This window comes from Panicum virgatum, chromosome 4N (genome assembly GCF_016808335.1).
Source record: "Panicum virgatum strain AP13 chromosome 4N, P.virgatum_v5, whole genome shotgun sequence".
Classification (NCBI taxonomy): Eukaryota; Viridiplantae; Streptophyta; class Magnoliopsida; order Poales; family Poaceae; genus Panicum; species Panicum virgatum.
Window position 1 is genome coordinate 26919793 of NC_053148.1, and position 18883 is coordinate 26938675.

Here is an 18883-nt window from a genome sequence, read left to right on the forward strand (position 1 = left end):
TCCGAAATCTTCGAAAAGGTCATCCTCGAACTCGAAAGGGAGCTCCGAAGGTTGGATTTCTTCTTCCTCCAGAGCCTGTGGTTCAGAAGAGGGTTCTAGAGCTGAATCTTGGGTTGTGGGAGGTGAAAGATCTGATTCGGCAACTAGAATGTCCTCATGGCTTGACGCATATTCGTCTTGGGAGGATCCAGCATTAGCAACGAAGGAGGTGTTTTCTGTGATACGATCTAGGATTTCCCTACCTTTGGACGGAGTTTTATGGGAAAAGGATCCTCCAATGGCAATGTCAAGGTAAAGGGCGGATTCTGTATCGAGCCCGATGTAAAAATGTTGAAGCAACACATCATCGGATATCAATAGGTTCGGGCCAGATATTAGAAGGAGTGAAAACCTGGCCCAGGCCGCACCTATGGATTCCTTCTCATTCTGCTGAAAGCAGAGGATATCCCTTCTTAAAGCAACGATATGGGACTGGGGGAAAAATGAAAGACAAAACTTGTCTCTCAGTTCATCCCAGCTTCCGTTCATGCTTCCTACGGTATGTGTGTACCATTGTTTCGCCCTCTCAATAAGAGAAAAGGGAAACAACTTCCACTTCAGAGTGTCATGTGACATGCCTGCGATGGCGCGACATGAACACACTTGCTCAAACTCCCGCAGATGATGGTAAGGGTTTTCGCTATCTAACCCGGAGAAGGATAGTTTCTGAACCATAGCGATAAGGTCAGGGCGGAGCTCATCGCTAGATGCAAGAATTGGGTGCTCGGATTGCCGAGGCTCTAGGAGCTCTCCCTTAGGATCAGAGAAGCCTAGGATAGATGGCTGCTCCATGATATCGGGGATGAGGATAGAAGATAAGGAAAAACAAAAGAAAAGTGTTTTTTTTGTTTTGAAAAGATAAGACACGAGAACCAATTAGGTTCAAAGAGAGATACAGCAACCGTTCCCCGGCAACTGCGCCAGAAAGCTTGTTGGGTATTTTAATGGCTGCGAATAAATCCGCAAGCACATGGATACCGTTGTAGCTTTCACCCGTGAGTATTCAAGGGTTATCGTATCCATAGGGAATGTGTGTGTATTAACTTCTACAGAGTCAATCCAAGGACACACCAAGATAAGTGGCGAGGATAGAGAGGATTCCTCAGGTAGTACTAAAGATGAGTTAAGGTTGATCTCTTGAGCTAGATACTCGCTTCGGGCACCGGCTTACCCCTCAAATGGTCAGGAGACTCCGGCCAATGGCTCTACGCTATATCCGAACGTGGAGGGCTACTAAGGACCAACATGGCTGTCATCACCTGTGGACTACCTCACAGACCGTGGGATATAAGCCTAGACACCACGTCTAAACCACTGATTACTACCGCAGTCTAACTATGTTTGGTACCCCGTAGCAAACTACGGCACTCTATACAAATACAGAGCGACGAACCCGCGAGTAAGAGAACTGATCTCACTCAAAAATAAGTACTATGCAAGAATAGAGAATCACAAATACCAACTTACATTACTAGAAAGAAGCCGATATCCGTAGAGGTACAGCTTGGAGAAGAACACCGACAGGCCCGGCGCATCCCCGAACTACTCCTCACTCTCCTCCTTTATTGTAGCACTAAAGAACTAGCGCGTCGCCTTTACAATGTGGCACTACTCCTACTCTTGAATGGTGTGTGTGAGAGGAGGTGATGGAGGCTCCTTTTAAAACCCAAGGAGATCGACTCCTGGGGGAGATAAGGGCGGGAAAGTTGACAACCGCCTTCTAGAGGATAAGCACGAGCTTCCCGCCAAAACTGAGGCCGATTGGCGCCGAAGTGCGGCCGGCCGACCGTGTGGCTCGGCCGGCCCATAGGTGTCGCTTCTCGCACCGCCTTTCGTCCTGGACACTGCTAAGTGGGCCCCCAACTTGTGTATGTCAGTGCCGAGGCTTTGTTCGTCAGTTTTCTCTATCAAATGAGCCCATTTTGAAGGTAAAACGCGGGACGGGATCTTCTGTGTGTTTTTGTTGCGTCTCATGCTTCATTTCTCCTTATTCCGAGTATGGGTGCCTTCAAACCAAGAATCACCAAAACTCATGGAATTTATTAGAATTAAGTCCTACAACTACTTTTGGTGTTTGATTGATCGGAAAAACTGCAGGAGTTGACGGCTTTATTTTTGACTTAAGGACCGCCAACACTTATGTACTTGTTAGATTGAGTAGTAGATACTGATCTTTCTTTGTTTTTATACTTTTGGAAGCAGGTGTTAGAGCAGGGCAGCAGCTAGCCCCAGGATGACTCAGAGCTGATTGCTCTGAGAGAGCAAGTGAAAAAGCTCTCATCCGAGAAGGCTACTCCCCAGGAGAAGAATAAAAAACTCTCCAAAGCCAAGAAAGGTTAGCCTTTGCTTTTGTATTATAGTCGACTAGTTTTAGTTCATCTGGTATTTATAAGTATTTCTTTTAATCGAGTACACAACCTTCTCGAAATCATTAAAGATTGAGGAAAGCTTGGTACTGGATCTAAAGATTCTTATGTACCAGTCACAAAAAAAATATTCTTATTTACCAAAAAGCAGATGAGATTGAGAAACTCAAGAAGATCAAGGCGGATTCTGACCAGGAGATGGCAACAGCCCTCCAACAGCTCAAGGACTTGTCAGAATCCCGGGACTTGATGCAGCGGGAACTTGAGGAGATAAGGGAACTGAAAGATACTGCTCAAGCCGTGGCTGACATCATGGAGGTCCCAGAAGGGAACAAAGACGAGCCGCTCACTTTGGCGGAGAGGCTTCGAAAAGTTCCCGAATGCTTCGAAAGATATGTCTCCACAACCACCTGACAGTACGTGGGACAAGTACTCGGGTTGGTGAAGTCCTATTGGCCGCGTACTCCACTTGATCCGCTTGGGGAGGGTGCATAGGCTGATTGCAGTGATGACCAATTTGGTCAGTACCTGGAAGAAACCTCCATCATAGCGGATAAGATAGTGGAGACTTTGAACAAGTCCTGATCTTTCTTGAGTCTTTGTAAGATGACTGGGTTTTAGTGCCTCGAGTACTCTGTATGTACAAATGTTTAAATTTGTGTATCGTCGAGTACTTTGTTTATTGGAAAGGGTTGTAAGACCATCTGATCTGTCGAGTAGTAATACTTAGGAAGTATCATAGATAGATCTTAGTAAGTTCTGGTGGCATCGCGCCTACTTGATCTTTATGGTAGATTCAAGGTATTGTATCCATGTCATTTGCTTTAAGAGGCGAAATGTACTCGAGTTGGGTCAATTAGTTTTGTTCTATTCAGAACCTTAGTGCTGACCGGTTAGGATTGAATCACATAGGATTAACCAAGTGGGAAAATCACTTTCTAAGAGGGCAGTTAGGCTGTATCCTGATAAAGATTTCCTTTGAAGGAAAATGTTTGGTTTAGAGCTGTGCTCTTATTAGTTTGGTTGTCCAAGCAAACGGGGGACTCTTGTTAACTACTCGGGGTACCAAGAGAAATGAAACACCCTACGAACTTGGTGGCCCAAGCGAGCGGAAAAGATTCCCGTCAACTACTCGGGGCAGCAAATCCTTAGTGTAACACCCTCGGTGGTCCAAGCAAACGGGAGACTCGCATCAAGTACTTGGAGAACCAGGAGCTTAGGTAGTATCCTTGTTACATAGGCGAACAGGAGACTCTCGACAACTACTCGGGGTACCAAAAGAAAACAGAACACCCTATGAACTTGATGTTTCAAGCAAGCGGGTGAGTCCCATCAAATACTCGATGCAACAAGCCCTTAGTGTAACCCCCACGGTGGTCCAAGCCAGCGGGAGACTCATGTCAACTATTTGGAATACCAAGAACTTAATTCCTATTATGCTCCTTGAATTTAGAGTAATTTCTAAAGTTGACCGGTTAGGATAGACCTCATCAGGTCACCCAAGTGGGAAGAACTTTTGGAAATATCCAAGATCCACTCAAGCCGGCGAGTAGGGTGCCCTACCCAAGGGCTGGAATGTTTTACTATGTAAGAAATGATCAAAGAAGACACTATGTTTCGAGACGCGAATATTAGAACGCGTCTCCAAAACATTATTCCAGACGCATCGGTTCAAAACGCGTCTCCAATATGGTCTTCCAGGTTTTGGAAAACAAAATGCGTCTCCAATGACAACTTATTCCAGACACGTCATCAGAAAAAGCGTCTGCAAAGTATTAGAGACACGGCTCAACACAACGCGTCTGCTTTATGCAGACTATAGGAGACGTGTTTCTTTGAAACACATCTCCAATGATTACTTATCCGAGACACTTCAATTCTAGACGCATTTTGAGAAAACGCGTCTGGAAAAGCATGAATATACAGACGCATTTTGAGATGCCCTGTCTTCACTCGCTCTGTCTTCACTCTCCTTCTTCCCATTGTGCTCTGCTTTGCTTTTTGGGACCCCGGCGATCGTCTGGCCGGCCGGGCGCGGCACGGCGGACGACCGGCCGGCCGGCCGGCAACCTACCCACGGAGCACCGTATACCCACGCCATGACTCATCATTGCTCGATCGCGCCTAGTACGTAGTTAGCCCCGGCCCCGCGCGTGCGGGTACGCGTACTCCCTGGCAGCCGCCGGCCGCGCGCGCCACTACCGCCGGGGGCCTCCCACCGCGATTGGACCCTCCCGCGCATCACTGGCTGCCCGCCGCGCATCACTGTTGTCGTCGTTGCGGGCGGCCAGGCAGCAGCTCGCCGCGCGCGCTCGGTCGTCGTCATCGTTTGGTCGTCACCGCACGTCATCAGGCAGCCCCCTCTTCATCTCGTCGTTTGTGGCGTCGTCCAATTAGGGGACGATGGCCGTCCTCTGCATCTCGCCGTGCTGGTCTCTACTCCCCGGCCAAAAAGGTGAGTTTTTTAATTGTTCATTCATGCACAAATAGTTCAAATAATTTATATTATGTATTTAATATGTACATGTAATTATATATATTGAATAAATTCAATTTGTTGAATAATATTTTTTTATTTTGTTGTTGTAGTCTTCTGGAGCCATTAACTTGTTAGCATCACCTTGCGCCGCACATCCCCACGGCTTGGTCACTAGCTGCATAGCTAGCCCCCAAGGTGAGATTTTGAAATTCATGCACAACTCTATTATTGAAATCCCCACGGATTTTTGAAATTCATGAATAAATTTTAATTTTATCGTGCTCGAATATGTAGATGGCAGACCGGACGTGGATGTACCTTAAGAACCGCACGTGTGGTGAGTACTTGACTGGTTTGAAGTCATTCATAGATGCAGCAGAGACAGATCAGTTGAAGTAGGGCAAGTCCGCCATAAGTTGTCTATGTGTTGACTGTGAGAATGACATTCAGTTCTCAAGTTTAGTTCATGTCCATGCCCATTTGATCATTCGAGGTTTCATGGATGACTACATTTGTTGGAATATGCATGGAGAAGAAGGTTGTAATGTTCGAGACCTTGAGGCCGACTGTATGCATCAAGAAACCGCTTGTAACGAACAATCTGGAAAATTTTATGCTTGTCAAGATGAGGAGGAAGTACACTCTGACAATCAGGCTGTTGGGAATGATCTTAGTGACGATGACCTAATACAAATCGGTGACAACTATGTCCATGTGGCTGATCAATTGGAGGAGATGGTGCGTGATGCCATGGGGTACAATGGGCATACTATTTTGGAGTTTGAGAAACTTAAAAAGTTGGCGACAGACATGAAGACACCACTCTATCCGGGCTGCAAAGGGAAGTACACGAAACTCTTCGCATCACTCAAACTTCTCCAACTGAAAGCAACCCACCATATGACTGATTGGGGTTTCAAGGCTTTGTTGGACCTGCTAAGGGACATGTTGCTAGAAGGGAATGAGATACCTATGACAACCTATGAGGCCAAGCAAAACATTTGCCCTTTGGGATTGGAGGTCGAGAAGATACATGCTTGTAAGAACGACTGCATTCTATTTCGTGGCTACCATGCTAACGACACTGAATGTCCAAAGTGTCAAACGGCTCGATATAAGCGAAGAAATGATGGTGGTGATGAGGTAAGGAGGCATGGAGCTCCTCAAAAGGTGGCCTGGTATTTCCCTTTGATTCCTCGCTTGAGGCATTTGTTTGCATCAAGAAAGGACGTGTAGTTGTTGCGTTGGCACATAGAGGGCCGGAAGCAGGATGATTACATACGACACCCAGCAGATTCCACACAGTGGCACATCATTAATCACAAATATGGTTCATTTGCTGATGATCTAAGGAATCTTTGATTTGGATTAAGCGCAGATGGGATGAATCCATTCGGTCAGATGAGTAGCTCACATAGTGTCTGGTCAGTGTTGGTGTCGATCTACAATCTTCCGCCTTGGCTTTGCAACAAGAGGAAATACATGATGATGTCAATGATCATCTCAGGTCTGCATCAGCCAGGCATTGATATCGACGTGTATCTGAGACCATTGGTGGATGATCTGAAAATACTATGGCCAGAAGGTGTTCAGGTCTACGATGCGTACAAAAGAGCACCCTTCACACTACGTGGCCTTCTCTTCACCACCATCACTGATATACCAGGAGGCCATTCTGTGTCTGGGCAGTGCAAAGGCGAAAAGGACTATCCCCTCTGTTTAGATGACACTGAGACTCTTTGGCTCAACAACTCAAAGAAACAGATGTACGTCTGTCATCGACGCTTCCTTCCTGATTCACATGCATACAGACAGATGAAACGCCAATTTGATGGCATGAGAGAGTTAGCCAAAGCTCCGAGGCATTTCAGTGTGGCTTATGTCTACAGTCAGGTCAACGATCTCCCAAATGCCCATGGCCAGAAAAGCACTACTACACTTGGAAAGAGAAAGCGCGACAAAGAAGCAGTTGATCCAAAGATCAGGTGGAAGAAGAAGTCAATACTGTGGGAGCTACCTTACTAGGTAGATTTAGCTATCTGTCATAGTATAGATGACATGCACGTGAAAAAAAAATGTATGTGGAAGTCTACTTGGAACACTCATGAATGATAAGTACAAAACGAAGGATCATGTGAAAGGACGAGCTGGTCTAGAAGAATTGGACATTAGACCTGAGCTTTGTCTTGATGCCACCAGTAGTACACATCTACCGGCATCTGCTGTAAATCTAACCAGGGAAGAGAAGAAGGAATTATGCGACTTCTTATGTAGTGTGAAAGTTCCTTCTAGGTATTCATCTAATATCAGGAAACTTATCCATGCGAAGGAACAGAAATTTCTGCCGATGAAAGCCCATGATTGTGATGTCATGCTCACCACCATGCTTGCGGTTGCTATTAGGAATATATTGCCAGAAAAAGTAAGAAGGGCTATCATGAGCTTGTGCTTTTTCTTTAACACAATCTCTCAGAAGGTTATTGATGAGACAACATTGGATGATCTTGAGAAGAACTTCTTTCACACAATTTGTCTTCTTGAGGCGTATTTCCCACCATCATTCTTTGATGTCTCTGTACATCTCATGGTTCACCTAGTGCGGGAGATAAGGTCCTTGGCCCGATGTTCTTGCATCACATGTATCCTTATGAGAGATTCATGAGCACTCTTAACAAGTATACCATGAGTCGAGTTCATCCTGAGGGAAGTATGGTTCAGGGCTACTCTACTGAGGAGGTAGTTGATTGGTGTCTTGATTACATTGATCCTAGTAATCCAATCGGCATATCAAAGTCTCGCCATGAGGGAAGGTTAGCTGGCGTAGGGATTGTTGGGGAGAAGACATTCACTCCGGACATGAATTCTTACCGACAAGCACATGTTCTTGTGTTGCAACACGCAGTTGAAGTATCTCCTTACATCGATGAGCATAAGGAGCACTTGCATGAATTGAATCCCGGGCGAAGCGAAACTTGGCTAGCTAAGGCACATATGAGCGGATTCAACATTTGGCTTAGAGATCGGATCCAAAAGTCAGACTCTCGGATAGATGATGCTCTTAGAAACTCGGCATGTGGTCCATTGTTCACCATCACCAGTTATCAAGGGTATGATATAAATGGCTACACCTTCTACACCATTGCCCAAGATAATAAAAGCACATACCAAAATTCCAGTGTTCGTATAGAAGCTCTAGACAACAATTTGCATAAGACTTCATACTTTGGACAAATAGAGGAGATATGGGAGCTGACCTATCTGGATTTTAAGGTGCCAATTTTCAAATGTCGTTGGGTGAGGGGCAGAAAAGGTGTCACGAAAGACATGTATGGGTTCACCACAGTAGATCTTAAACAAGTTGGATACAAGAAAGAGCCATTTGTACTTGCTGATCAAGTCTCTCAAGTCTTCTATGTGACTGACACGATGGATGAGAGAAGACACGTGGTTCTCCTAGGAAAAAGATGAGTTGTCGGAGTTGAAAATGTCGTGATTGAGGAGGATTTGAATCCATGCGACGAAATCCCACCTTTTGGTCCCTGCATCATTCCCATAATTCTAGAAAGTGAGAAAACCCCCTACCTACGATCCGACCATAAAGAAGGAGTCCATGTGGCAAAAGCTCGGAAAAAAGGAGGAAAACGACAAGCCAAAAAAGATGAGGCAGGTAAATGTGAGATTTGTAGAATATGTGAGATTTGTAGAATATGTGAGATTTGTAGAATATGTGAGATTTGTGTAATAATATGGTGTAATAATAAGATGGTGTAATATAAATTCTATAGAATATGTGAGATTTGTAATATAAGATGGTGTAATATAAATTCTGTAGAAGCCATCTTTTTTCCCAAGATTTTATGATTTGTTTGTTCTCTTTGCTACTTAAATTCTATTCTCAAGGATCACAAAATTTTCAGCAGAAATTCTGTAGAAGCTATCACATATTTTATGGTGTAATAAGGCTGGTAAATTCTGTATGTTCTGTGATCACAGAAATTTCAGCAGAAAATTTCAGCACAAATTTCAGCATAATTTTTCACAGATCACAGAATTTTCAGCAGATCACAACTGCTCACACAGATCACAGAATTTTCAGCGCACCTTTCACACAGATCACACAATTATCAAAGATCACAGAATTATCACAGATCACAGAATTTTGAGCAGATCACAAATGCTTCAGCAGAACATAATGTTACCATTCAGAAAGGTTCAGATCACAGAACATACAGCCATAGGTTCATTACACATATATATACATTACACATAGTTCTTAGTGGTTCACAGATCACATAGTTCAGATAGGTTCACATTACAACCTTAGTGGGCACACAGCCATGGACAAAATGTGTGTGCCCTGTCAACTCCCCCCCCCCCCCCCCCCCCCCCAAAAAAAAAAACAAAAGAAGCTTCAATCTTTGACCATCAACTGCACATGAAGCTCTAAATTCTTGGTTCTGCCCTTTTGGCTGCAAGCTCCAGTGCAGTCTTCAGTGCCTTCCCCTTTTTATATTCTTTGGCAAGCTCCTCTTCAAGTTCGGCCTGCCTCTTCTATGATGCTGCCAGACCGTTGTGCAGCTCCCAAAAGGTCATCCTGTTAATTGGGACCGTTGTGCAGCTCCCAGAAGGTCATCCTGTTAATTGGGACAAATAAATTCAGTGAGCTACTAAATTCAAGTGCTCTAATTCTGTACTACTAATTTTAGTGACTTGCATTCATATATAGAAACTGAGCATAAAAATATGAACAAATTCAGTGACTCTAAATCCACAAATAAATTCCACAAGCAGATTTCCACAAATTCAACTAGCTACTAACCATGTTAAGACAGAGTGCTCTAAATCCAAGTGCTCTAATTCTGTACTACTAATTCAAGTGCTACAAACCAAACATAGCTACTAATTCAAGAGCTACAAACCAAACATAGCTCAGGGGCAGTAATTCTGTACTACTAATTCAGAGAAATTCTGTACTACTAATTCAGAGAAATTCAACTAGAAATTCAACTAATTCACCTCCTTCCTGGTCCTCTCCTTCTTGTTCAGGGGCTGTAGAGAGCTCACGTCGGGCTTCGTCTCCTCCTCCTCCTGCTCAGGGGCTGCAGGCAGGTCGATGATGGTGAAGCGCGGCTTGTAGGTCGCCGGTAAGGCTTTTGCCTTCTTCTTGAGCGCCGCCGCGGCTTCAAGCTTCTTCTTGAGCGCCGCCGCCGCCGCTGCCGCTCGTACGGCTGCAACATCGAAGCCCTACGGGTACGTGAGAAGTTCCTCACCGTGAGAAGTTCCTCACCGCCGCCGGACTTCTTCTTGAGCTGCTTGGAGGAGGGGGAAGCGCCGCCGGCCTTCTTCTTGGGCCGCTTGGCCGCCGGAAACACTACAACAAAACAGCCATATAGATACGTTTTACTTTTAGCGCTTTTTGTAACGTATCTACCCTTGGCACCCTGTACCATCTAGATACGAAGGTTAATACATTTACAGAAACGTGACAAGATTCTATTAGTAGTCCCACGTCCCCCATATCCAGTCCACACGCATCCAAGTATCCAAGTCTATTTTACCCAACTGCTCCTAATCCTAGGGTTCCACGACGCCGCCGTTCCCCTACGCCGCCCCTCGCCATCGCTACCCCATGTGCCGAGTCCCAGCCATCACCATCGATATCCCCGGCGGCCAGCGCCGCGCCGCCTCCCATGCTCCGCCGGCACTTCGACATGCATCTCCGTGCATCGTCTTCCCAGCGCTGCTCCTCATAGCAAGAATATTCTCACAGCAATCGCCATGCCTCTTTGATGCATCTGGTGCAGTTCCGATGCTGCAATGACCTCATGCCTTCTCGTCCAACACCGCCGCCGGCGTCTGCATCTGTCGCCAGATCCCTCATTGGTTCAGTACGTTGCAGATATGTTTTGGTCTGTAGATCTTTTTTTTTTAAATTACGGTAGAGATTCAGGGAAGATGGCTGAGGGCATGGTCGGTATTTCAGCAGCGAGCACATCAGGTTCGTATTTTTTATCTTGTTTGTGATCGGATCAAGGACTTGATCCTATTTAATTGCAAGTTGCAGCTAAGACTAACTATACCTAATACGTGTCTTTGTTTCATTTACAGACACACAAATGGATTCTTGATTATTGTATCGCACTGTTGTTTTTTTATGAACTTCCTTATCAAACATCATGTGTAATATAGACAGGAAGTGTTTTCTTGCAGCACAAAGTGAATGAATAGCTCTACCTTTTGGCTATGTTCACATATTATTAAGATAATAGCAGTCGCCATGCAGAATGCCTATTTTGTTAGCATTTTTTCATGAGAGATGTTTCATATTCGAGTTTTTTTCTTGCCCAATAAAATTCCCAGGTGATGCAGCGGAGATGCTTCCTGTTTGCAGTTGAGCACTGGTTGCATGCAGAGATGAGATGAGATGCTGCATCTGAACCCCTTCCGTTACAGCTCATTTCACACTTGGCATGAGATCCATCATAAGCTTTTTGTGTAAGTGATGACCAGAGTATCAGAAGCTGTAGGTGATATGTGAGTGTTCCAAGTAAAATGTTCAATGCTTAGTATGCAAGATATAATTGTTCTCTAGTCCAATATCTTTCAGGATTAGAGTTTTGTACTAAAGTATTTATAATCATCATGTAGCATATGCATGTGATTTCTCATTTTAGGTTTATACAGAGAAGCCTTAGTGATTTCTTTGAATTAATTTTGTCCTTGAATCGAACAGAATAGTCTAGTAGTTCAAATTATCTAGACTTGTCTTGTAGTATAAATAATAATGATGACTTTCTTTCAGAATAAGGGTTGATATAATTTTGTAAACACGTTGATTCCCTGCTAAGTTTCATGATTATTTAAGAGAAAAATGCATTTATTTTTATTTTGTAGTAGCATCATTTTAAATCTTTTGTGTTTATTTTTCATACCATATACCAATAATGTATTTATTTAATCTGCAGGATTATGAAAGCCCATAAAGAAAACCTGCCGAATGAAGTAATGCACGGAGAAGTGAAATACAAGTATCTGCATGCATGAAGTATTTTATACAGATTCTAAATTTATAGAATTAGGGCAGTATACATGTAAGACCTTCATATGGTATGTGGATGATTTGAAACGATTTTATATGGGTGATTGATATTAAATGAATACCTGCTTAGGCCAGGCAATGTTTTCCTTCCTAAAGTGAAATATGATTTTGTATAGATGAGAAAGAGCAATGCTGCAAAGGAACGTCCTGCATTACTTTATAAACTAATCTGAGCAAAAGGAAATGGAGAAAAGGAAAAAGAAAAGGACAGGAATCAAAAAAGAAAGAAAAACGTACCTACATCACCTGAATCGAAATGCAAGCACCTGAATCGAAATGCAAACATAGACACGTTAGTCACCGTCACTACAAAAGCATCTCATATCTTTTAGATATGCTCAGCAAAACGTACCTACGGTCCTTGACACGGTCCATGCGGAAACGCTCCAGACACGCTTTAGCAAAGTGCGTCTACACTACATTAAAGACGAAATAAAACATATCAAAGCTATGAATAAAACGTATCAACAGGAGGTTTCTCTTGTAGTGAAATGCCGCTCGTGGAGGAGGGGGAAGGGCCGCCTGCCTTCTTCTTAGCGAGGAGGAGGGGCGCCGTCCCCACCGCCGTCTTCTTGGCGCCGGCGCCGCCGCTTGTTGGGGAGCAGGGGCGAGCGGTGAGGCGGGTGCTGCGGCACAGTGGTGGAGTAGCGCCGCCGCCACCGCCTGTTGGGGACGAGGAGGGAGCATGGCAGGTGTTTGGACGCCGCGGTGCGCCACCCATGGGGACGAAGCGGCCGTCCCCACCACGCTTCTGCAGCCACGCGTAGATCAGGTGCAGGGACGCACCGCCCATGGACGCCATCGCCGTCGTCGCCGGTGAAGGGGAAGGGGTGGGGGTCGCCGGTGAAGGGGAAGGGTGAGGAAGATGGAGAAGGGGTCGGCGGGCGTTTCAATCTTTATGTAGATGGAGAAGGGGAAGGGGCGGACCTGGCGAGGGGAAGGGGACACGGTTACTTTACCTCAATAGATAGATCTATCCAAATCAAACTTCCTTAACTGATGCGATGGTATGGGCTCTGCGCTTTCGATATAGCGGCCGCAGTTCCAGTCTTTGGGGCTGTTGGTGTCACCCCATTTTTTGTATTTTTGCACCACCCAAAATATATGTTCTGATAATATGTACAAAAAAATATGGCTTCATCACTGAAATTCCATAGTAGCGCAATGGTTTAGGTGTATCGGCCGGAACTCGTAGGTCTCGGGTTCGAACCACGGACTAGACCAAATTTTTTTGGTTTATTGGCGCAGCAGATTTCCAATACATTCATAATAAATTATACATGCATACTGAACTGAAATTCTAGCATACTCCAATGGTTTGGCCGCGCGGTCTTAAGTCTACGGTCACGAGTTCGAGTACCTTCAGAGGCACCTTTTTTTTCTTTTTTTGCAATTTTCGTGGGCCGGCGAGGCCCAAAAGAGCTCTAGGGTTACCCCCATCCCAACACGCCGCTCCTCCCCTCCCATCCCGACAACGCCGCCCCTCTCATCCCGACATGCCGCTCCACCCATCCCGACAGCGCCGCCCCTCCCATCCCGGCCGGATCTGGGACCTCTCCTCCCTGCTGCGGCCACCATCGAATAGGTAGCCGCAGGCAGGCCTACCAGGAAGCGCCACCCTCTCCCATCTCCATGCGGAGGCGCAGACATCAAGATCGAGATGAGCGTCGCGTCGCCGCCGCAGGGCCGCTCGCGGGCGTAGGCCACCACTCGGAGTGCAGCTCACGTGCAGGTGTCCATGGTGGCGGCATAGAGCTGCCGGCCACCAACTACTTCATCAACGTGCTCATATAGGTCAGTGGCACCATTCCTTCTCTCTCTGCTAGTCTTTGCTAGTCTAGGGTTAATTGGAGGGGCATTTGAATGTTATGACCAAGTTGTACCTTCAATTTCTGGCAAACTGATTTTCTTAACCCTAACCCCGTGGACCGTGGTTCTGTGTTTTGGAATTCGAATCCCTCATGAACATACATGAGAGAGAGAAAGAGAGAGTTAGAGATTAATTGGTGTTGCAACTTATTATTGTACACAAAGTGTAGCTTTGGCTTAACCTTAGGCCATATTATTGTACATCCCACTGCAATGTTCTTATGGATAACTGGAGTGTATGTGCTTAGTTATTTTTATTCAGTGCATAATTGCTTTTCATTCTGCAAGGAAAAAAAATCTAGGTAGATGAACTGCAATTTCTGTGGTGTAATGTTTGAAGCTTCAGCTCTAGTTTTTTGTTCTTATTTTCTTCTAGACATTCTAGGTAGATGAACTGCAATTCCTGTCAAACTGATTTGGTTAACCCTAACCCCATGAGCAAATTTATTTAGGAGCAAATTTATTCTAGTATTAGAGTCGTTAGTGTTAGTTTGTTTTAGGAGCAAATTTAGGAGATAATTTAGACTAGTACTTTTTTGGCATAATGGTTTAACATATGCAAAAGGCAGCATAAGAGAAGGACTAGGCTTGGAATACTTCAAGCACCGCGTGCTTCGCTTCATCAAAATATGGTTAGTGTTAGTTTGTTATGATATTATTGGCCAAATTAGTACTTTATTTATGCTAATCTCTTATCATCTCATGATTGTTAGGTGAGCTCTGAATCAAGTTGGGAACATGAAGCTGAGACTGGGGTGGCTAAACCTGGTAACGAAGCGGGATCAGATTATGAACAGGAAATTAATGGATCTGCTGAGGAGGAGCTTGATGACACTGATGGTGAACAGCAGCAGCCTGGAGCTATGTGTCGGGTTAGAAAGGCAAGGACATCAACAAAGTGGCCAGTGGACAAGATGGTAGTCACAGAAATTGATGAAGTGGGCTTACCCACAGAGAGAAGACATATATTGAGGTTGTGGAAGCTTGCTGGTCTGATTGCTAGACAAAAGCTCTCATTGGTCATGCCCAAATTCAATAGCCTCACCAAAGCGGATAAGTGATGATTATTTGATCAGTATGCCACACTCTTCTTGGAGTTCCCGGCACAGATGAAGATTGCAGGGTATAAGCAAGTCATGAAGAGGACAGCCAAGAGTTGGAGAACCCATAAGAGCAACCTTGTGTGCAATTACATCGGAAAAGGACTAGAACCGTTTGAGCAGCACCCCTACATCGAATAGAAAGACTGGGCAGAGTTTGTGAAGTTGAAACAATCTGAACCAGCCCAAGAAGAAAGTACAAAAGGAAAGGTTCTTCGTGAAAAGAACGTGCACAACCACCACATGGGCTCATCAGGCTATGAAGGAAAACTAGCAAAATGGGAGGAAGAGGACAGAAAATTAGATGCTCTAGGGATCCCTAATCCATGGGATGAGTACCCGGATGGGCGGCCCAGGTATTGGCTGTGAGCTAGGAGTACTCTCGAGATTTCAGAAGGTACTGCTCGGATTAGGTGGAACCAAGAGTCAACAAAGAGAGTGGCTGAACAGATCATAGAAAAGCAACAGCATGCAGAGTCTTCAGGCATAAGCTGGGTTAGGGAGCAAGATGTTCTAACTTCTTGTTTGGACCCTGAACAGCCAGGGCAGGTGCGTGGTGTATCCAGCTACAAGGGCTGGAAGCACGCATGGCCACAATTTTCATCTTTGTACAGGAAGAGGAAAAGGACAGCCTTAGTGGATGTGGAGAAAATAAAGGCTGAACTTAGGGCTGAGGTGACAGAGGATATAATGACAATGCTTGCTGCACAGGGATTGCAGATACAACCAATTTCAAGGAACCCATGCCCTGCACCTGGAAGGAGGAGCAGTTGTGCATCTGGTTCGGAGCCTACAAATGTGGATGGAAATAACAAAGAAGATCATCATGAGGATATGAATTTGATGAGGGAGGATGTAGAGAATAGAGAGGATCAACATGACGATATGGATTTGTTGATGAGGGGCCGAGACTTAGATCTTGATTCTATAGATGTTCTGACCGACCCCACACCTTGTGCGCTCCTAATCTACCCTAGAGGTTATCAAATTGAGGTTGCAAGGGGTCTGGTTTATCCAAAACAAACAGAACTACACATAGTCCCAATTCTCGATGACGCTGTAGTGGTGAAGGTTGAGTATGTACACAGTAACTTTGATGATCATGTGCTTAAACCTCCTCCAAATGATGAGACATTAAATCTTGGACAGGATCTTTTGCAAAAGATACAGTGGAACAGGCGTCATATTATTGTGAACCCTAAATCATTGGATGGTTCTTCTCAAAGCGTGGTACACTAAACAATGGATGCATCTGCTGCCAAGAGTACATCCTTAATTCCATCAAAGGATCCAAGCAAGGTGTGACACCCTAGGTGTCTGCACAATAAATCTACATTTATTCCTGTGCTTCATGTGTGAAATTGTTTGAGCAAGGGCCTATTTGAAAATTTTAAGGACCTTGGTGTAATTATGAATTGTTCCAGGGTCATCTCTATAGTTATATTTGAATAGGATGTGTGATTATAGCTTTTATGGAGGGTTTATTTGCAAATTTCAGTGCAATCATTGCATGGCAGGAAATCTTTCAATTCAGCCTAAGTTTAAAGTGAATTTACCTTGAAAAAGACAAAAGTCCTTTGAATACAAAATCCCTTCTATGTTTTCAAAATTAACTCTTTATCCTTTGATCAAATCAATTTTTGCACAACATCAAAGTTGTAGATCTTGAAAAATTGAACAACTTTCATTATGTGCACTTTTTCATTTGAGACCTAGATTAAGAGTTATCCTTGTTTTACAGTTAGATCCCTGAAATTTCAGAAATTACAAACCGGTCCTTTTCCCCTTCCTCCAGCCTACTTGCCTGCTCTGCTTCTCGCCGCCGCTGGGCAGCGCCGCCCGCCGCGCTGGGCCACCTTCCCAGCCACCTCCTGCTTGCGTTGGCACCCACGCGTCGCGCTGCACTTCCTCCCCCGCCCGTTGCCCTCGCGCTGGCGCTCTCCTCTCCTTGCCACACGCCCAGAACCGCCAGCGGCCGCCACCTCGCCGCCGCCGTGGAGAGCTCGGGATAGAGCTCGCCGCTCTCTCCTCTCGCGCGCAGCAGCCCTACAAGTACCCCAGCTAGCTAATTCGTTCGTCCTTTTGCTTTTTCCCCACTCCGACGCCTCGGAATGCCGCCGCCGCCCATATCCACGCCGACGAGCTCACCCTCGTTGTCGCCCCACCATTCCAGAACTGCTCCACCCCTACAGACCCCGCCAAAAGCTTTGCCTCGTCCCCACGAAGCTAATCGATCGCTTCTCGTCGCCCAGAACCCACCGGAGCCACCCCGCCGCCGTGCTCCGAGCTCCAATAGCTACCACTCGCCGCTGATCCGCCTCCTCCGGCCACCTCTTCGTGAACCAAGGGTACCCAGGGGTGCGGCTTGAACCCCTTTAGCTCCTCCACCCTAGCCTCGCCGCCGGCGACCCCCACTTTCGCCGGGATTTGGCCGGCTACCCCTGCTCTGTTCTTCCCCACCGGCCAGGGACCTTGGGTGAAAAGAAACAAAAACCCAGGGGGTTATTTGAATAGCCATAGACTCAAGTGAATAGTGCCTTTAGGGACCCCTTTGTAATTTTTTGCTGTAAACTTTGAAATTCCATAGAAATTCGTACGAAATTCAGAAAAATGTAAACCTTGATGTTTTGGAATCCTTGAGAGTAGCTCTATGCAGTAGGATCATAATATGATGGGTGTTAGTTGAAAGTTTTTGCTGTAGAAGTAGATTTATGTTACTAGGTACAAAAAGGCTAGTTGTATTATCTTTTTCTTAACTATTGGTTGAAGCCATGTTATGCTCTGAAATTTTTATGGTGGTTTGTTCATGTAACTCTAGTATTTATATAAATATTTAGTGGTCATTTCTTCTGTTTAGCTATTTCTTTGATTTAATTCTTGTTAAGTAAGCTTTAATCATGACAAATGGTTTTCTTGTTTAGAAAATCCTAATAATTTTTGTGGAGCCTTATTTTAATCATATGTTCATGACTGTGAAATTTGAGCACCAGTTCATTAATAGAACAGGAGTTAAAAATGAATCTTGTTAGATTGATGTTTGTATTGTTTATTTTCTGAGAATTAATCCTATGCAGAATAAATTCTGAAAATTTTACAGTAGCTAATTTAGCTCTGTGTAGACCTGCTGTTAAATTTCTAGTTCTGTTCTACTCTTTTATAACCTGTATAATTCAATCTTGTTCTAGGTGTTGTCTGAGTAAATGAATTGTTCTCATTAAATGGCTACATGAATTGGCATGATTTTGACAGAGAAGATTGCTCTATGTATCTTCTGTTTAGAGTAATTTTTGCTGAAATTTTTGCTGCTTGTGTACTGAGTTGTTTATTTGTTAGCAAACTATATTTTATTTGCTATAGGAAACAACCACCACTTGTTTATGAAGTTAGTAAGCTTCTTTTGTGCCGTTGATCATGATGCCTTGTGTAGTTAGATATATTAGTTATTTACTCTATAAATGATTGCCCATGTAATACGATTGTTTGCTATTTGTAGACTACAACTTTATCGTGAATTAAGTGTGATTGTAATTCCATCTATTGCATTACATTTAGATACGACTGCTTTGTCGGACGGGACGTACGAGCTGATCCCGGAGTCTGACGGAGGTGATTTCGAAGCTCAAGTGAACACTGCTGTACTAACTGAAGCCCCGGACCAAAGTTCGGAAGAGCCCAAAGCTGAAATAGTTAGTGATACCGAGAAGGCAAGCCCCGGACATAACCTATATTTCTAATTATTATCATTTATTGTTTTACTTACTTGTGCATTTATAGTTTTTAGGATTTTAATTGAAACCCTAGATGCATGATCCTAGGAACTTATGTACTGATCACTAGACCTGAGTTCGAATAATTGCTAATCTTATAGGACCGGTAAAAGTCGAGTGATTGCCTGTCACTCGCGAGCTCTATAGGAATTGCTTGTTTACTT

The 18883-nt window shown here is 44.6% G+C and overlaps 1 protein-coding gene and 1 long non-coding RNA gene across 2 annotated transcripts; one reads left to right on the top strand and one right to left on the bottom strand.

Annotated features, from left to right (window-relative positions):
• The first annotated feature begins 4808 nt into the window (after positions 1 to 4808).
• Positions 4809 to 6909, top strand: LOC120669254. The gene is made up of 3 exons (XM_039949035.1): positions 4809 to 4860; positions 5510 to 6027; positions 6403 to 6909. Exons 1-3 carry the CDS (start codon positions 4809 to 4811, stop codon positions 6907 to 6909), a joined length of 1077 nt encoding a protein of 358 aa, XP_039804969.1.
• Positions 6910 to 9284: 2375 nt separating this feature from the next.
• LOC120669038 lies at positions 9285 to 12815 on the bottom strand. Its single transcript, XR_005672663.1, has 4 exons — positions 12336 to 12815; positions 12221 to 12249; positions 9901 to 10255; positions 9285 to 9518 (listed from the first exon to the last, which is right to left on the bottom strand). It is a non-coding gene; the product is annotated as an uncharacterized LOC120669038 (long non-coding RNA).
• Between the last annotated feature and the right edge of the window lie 6068 nt (positions 12816 to 18883).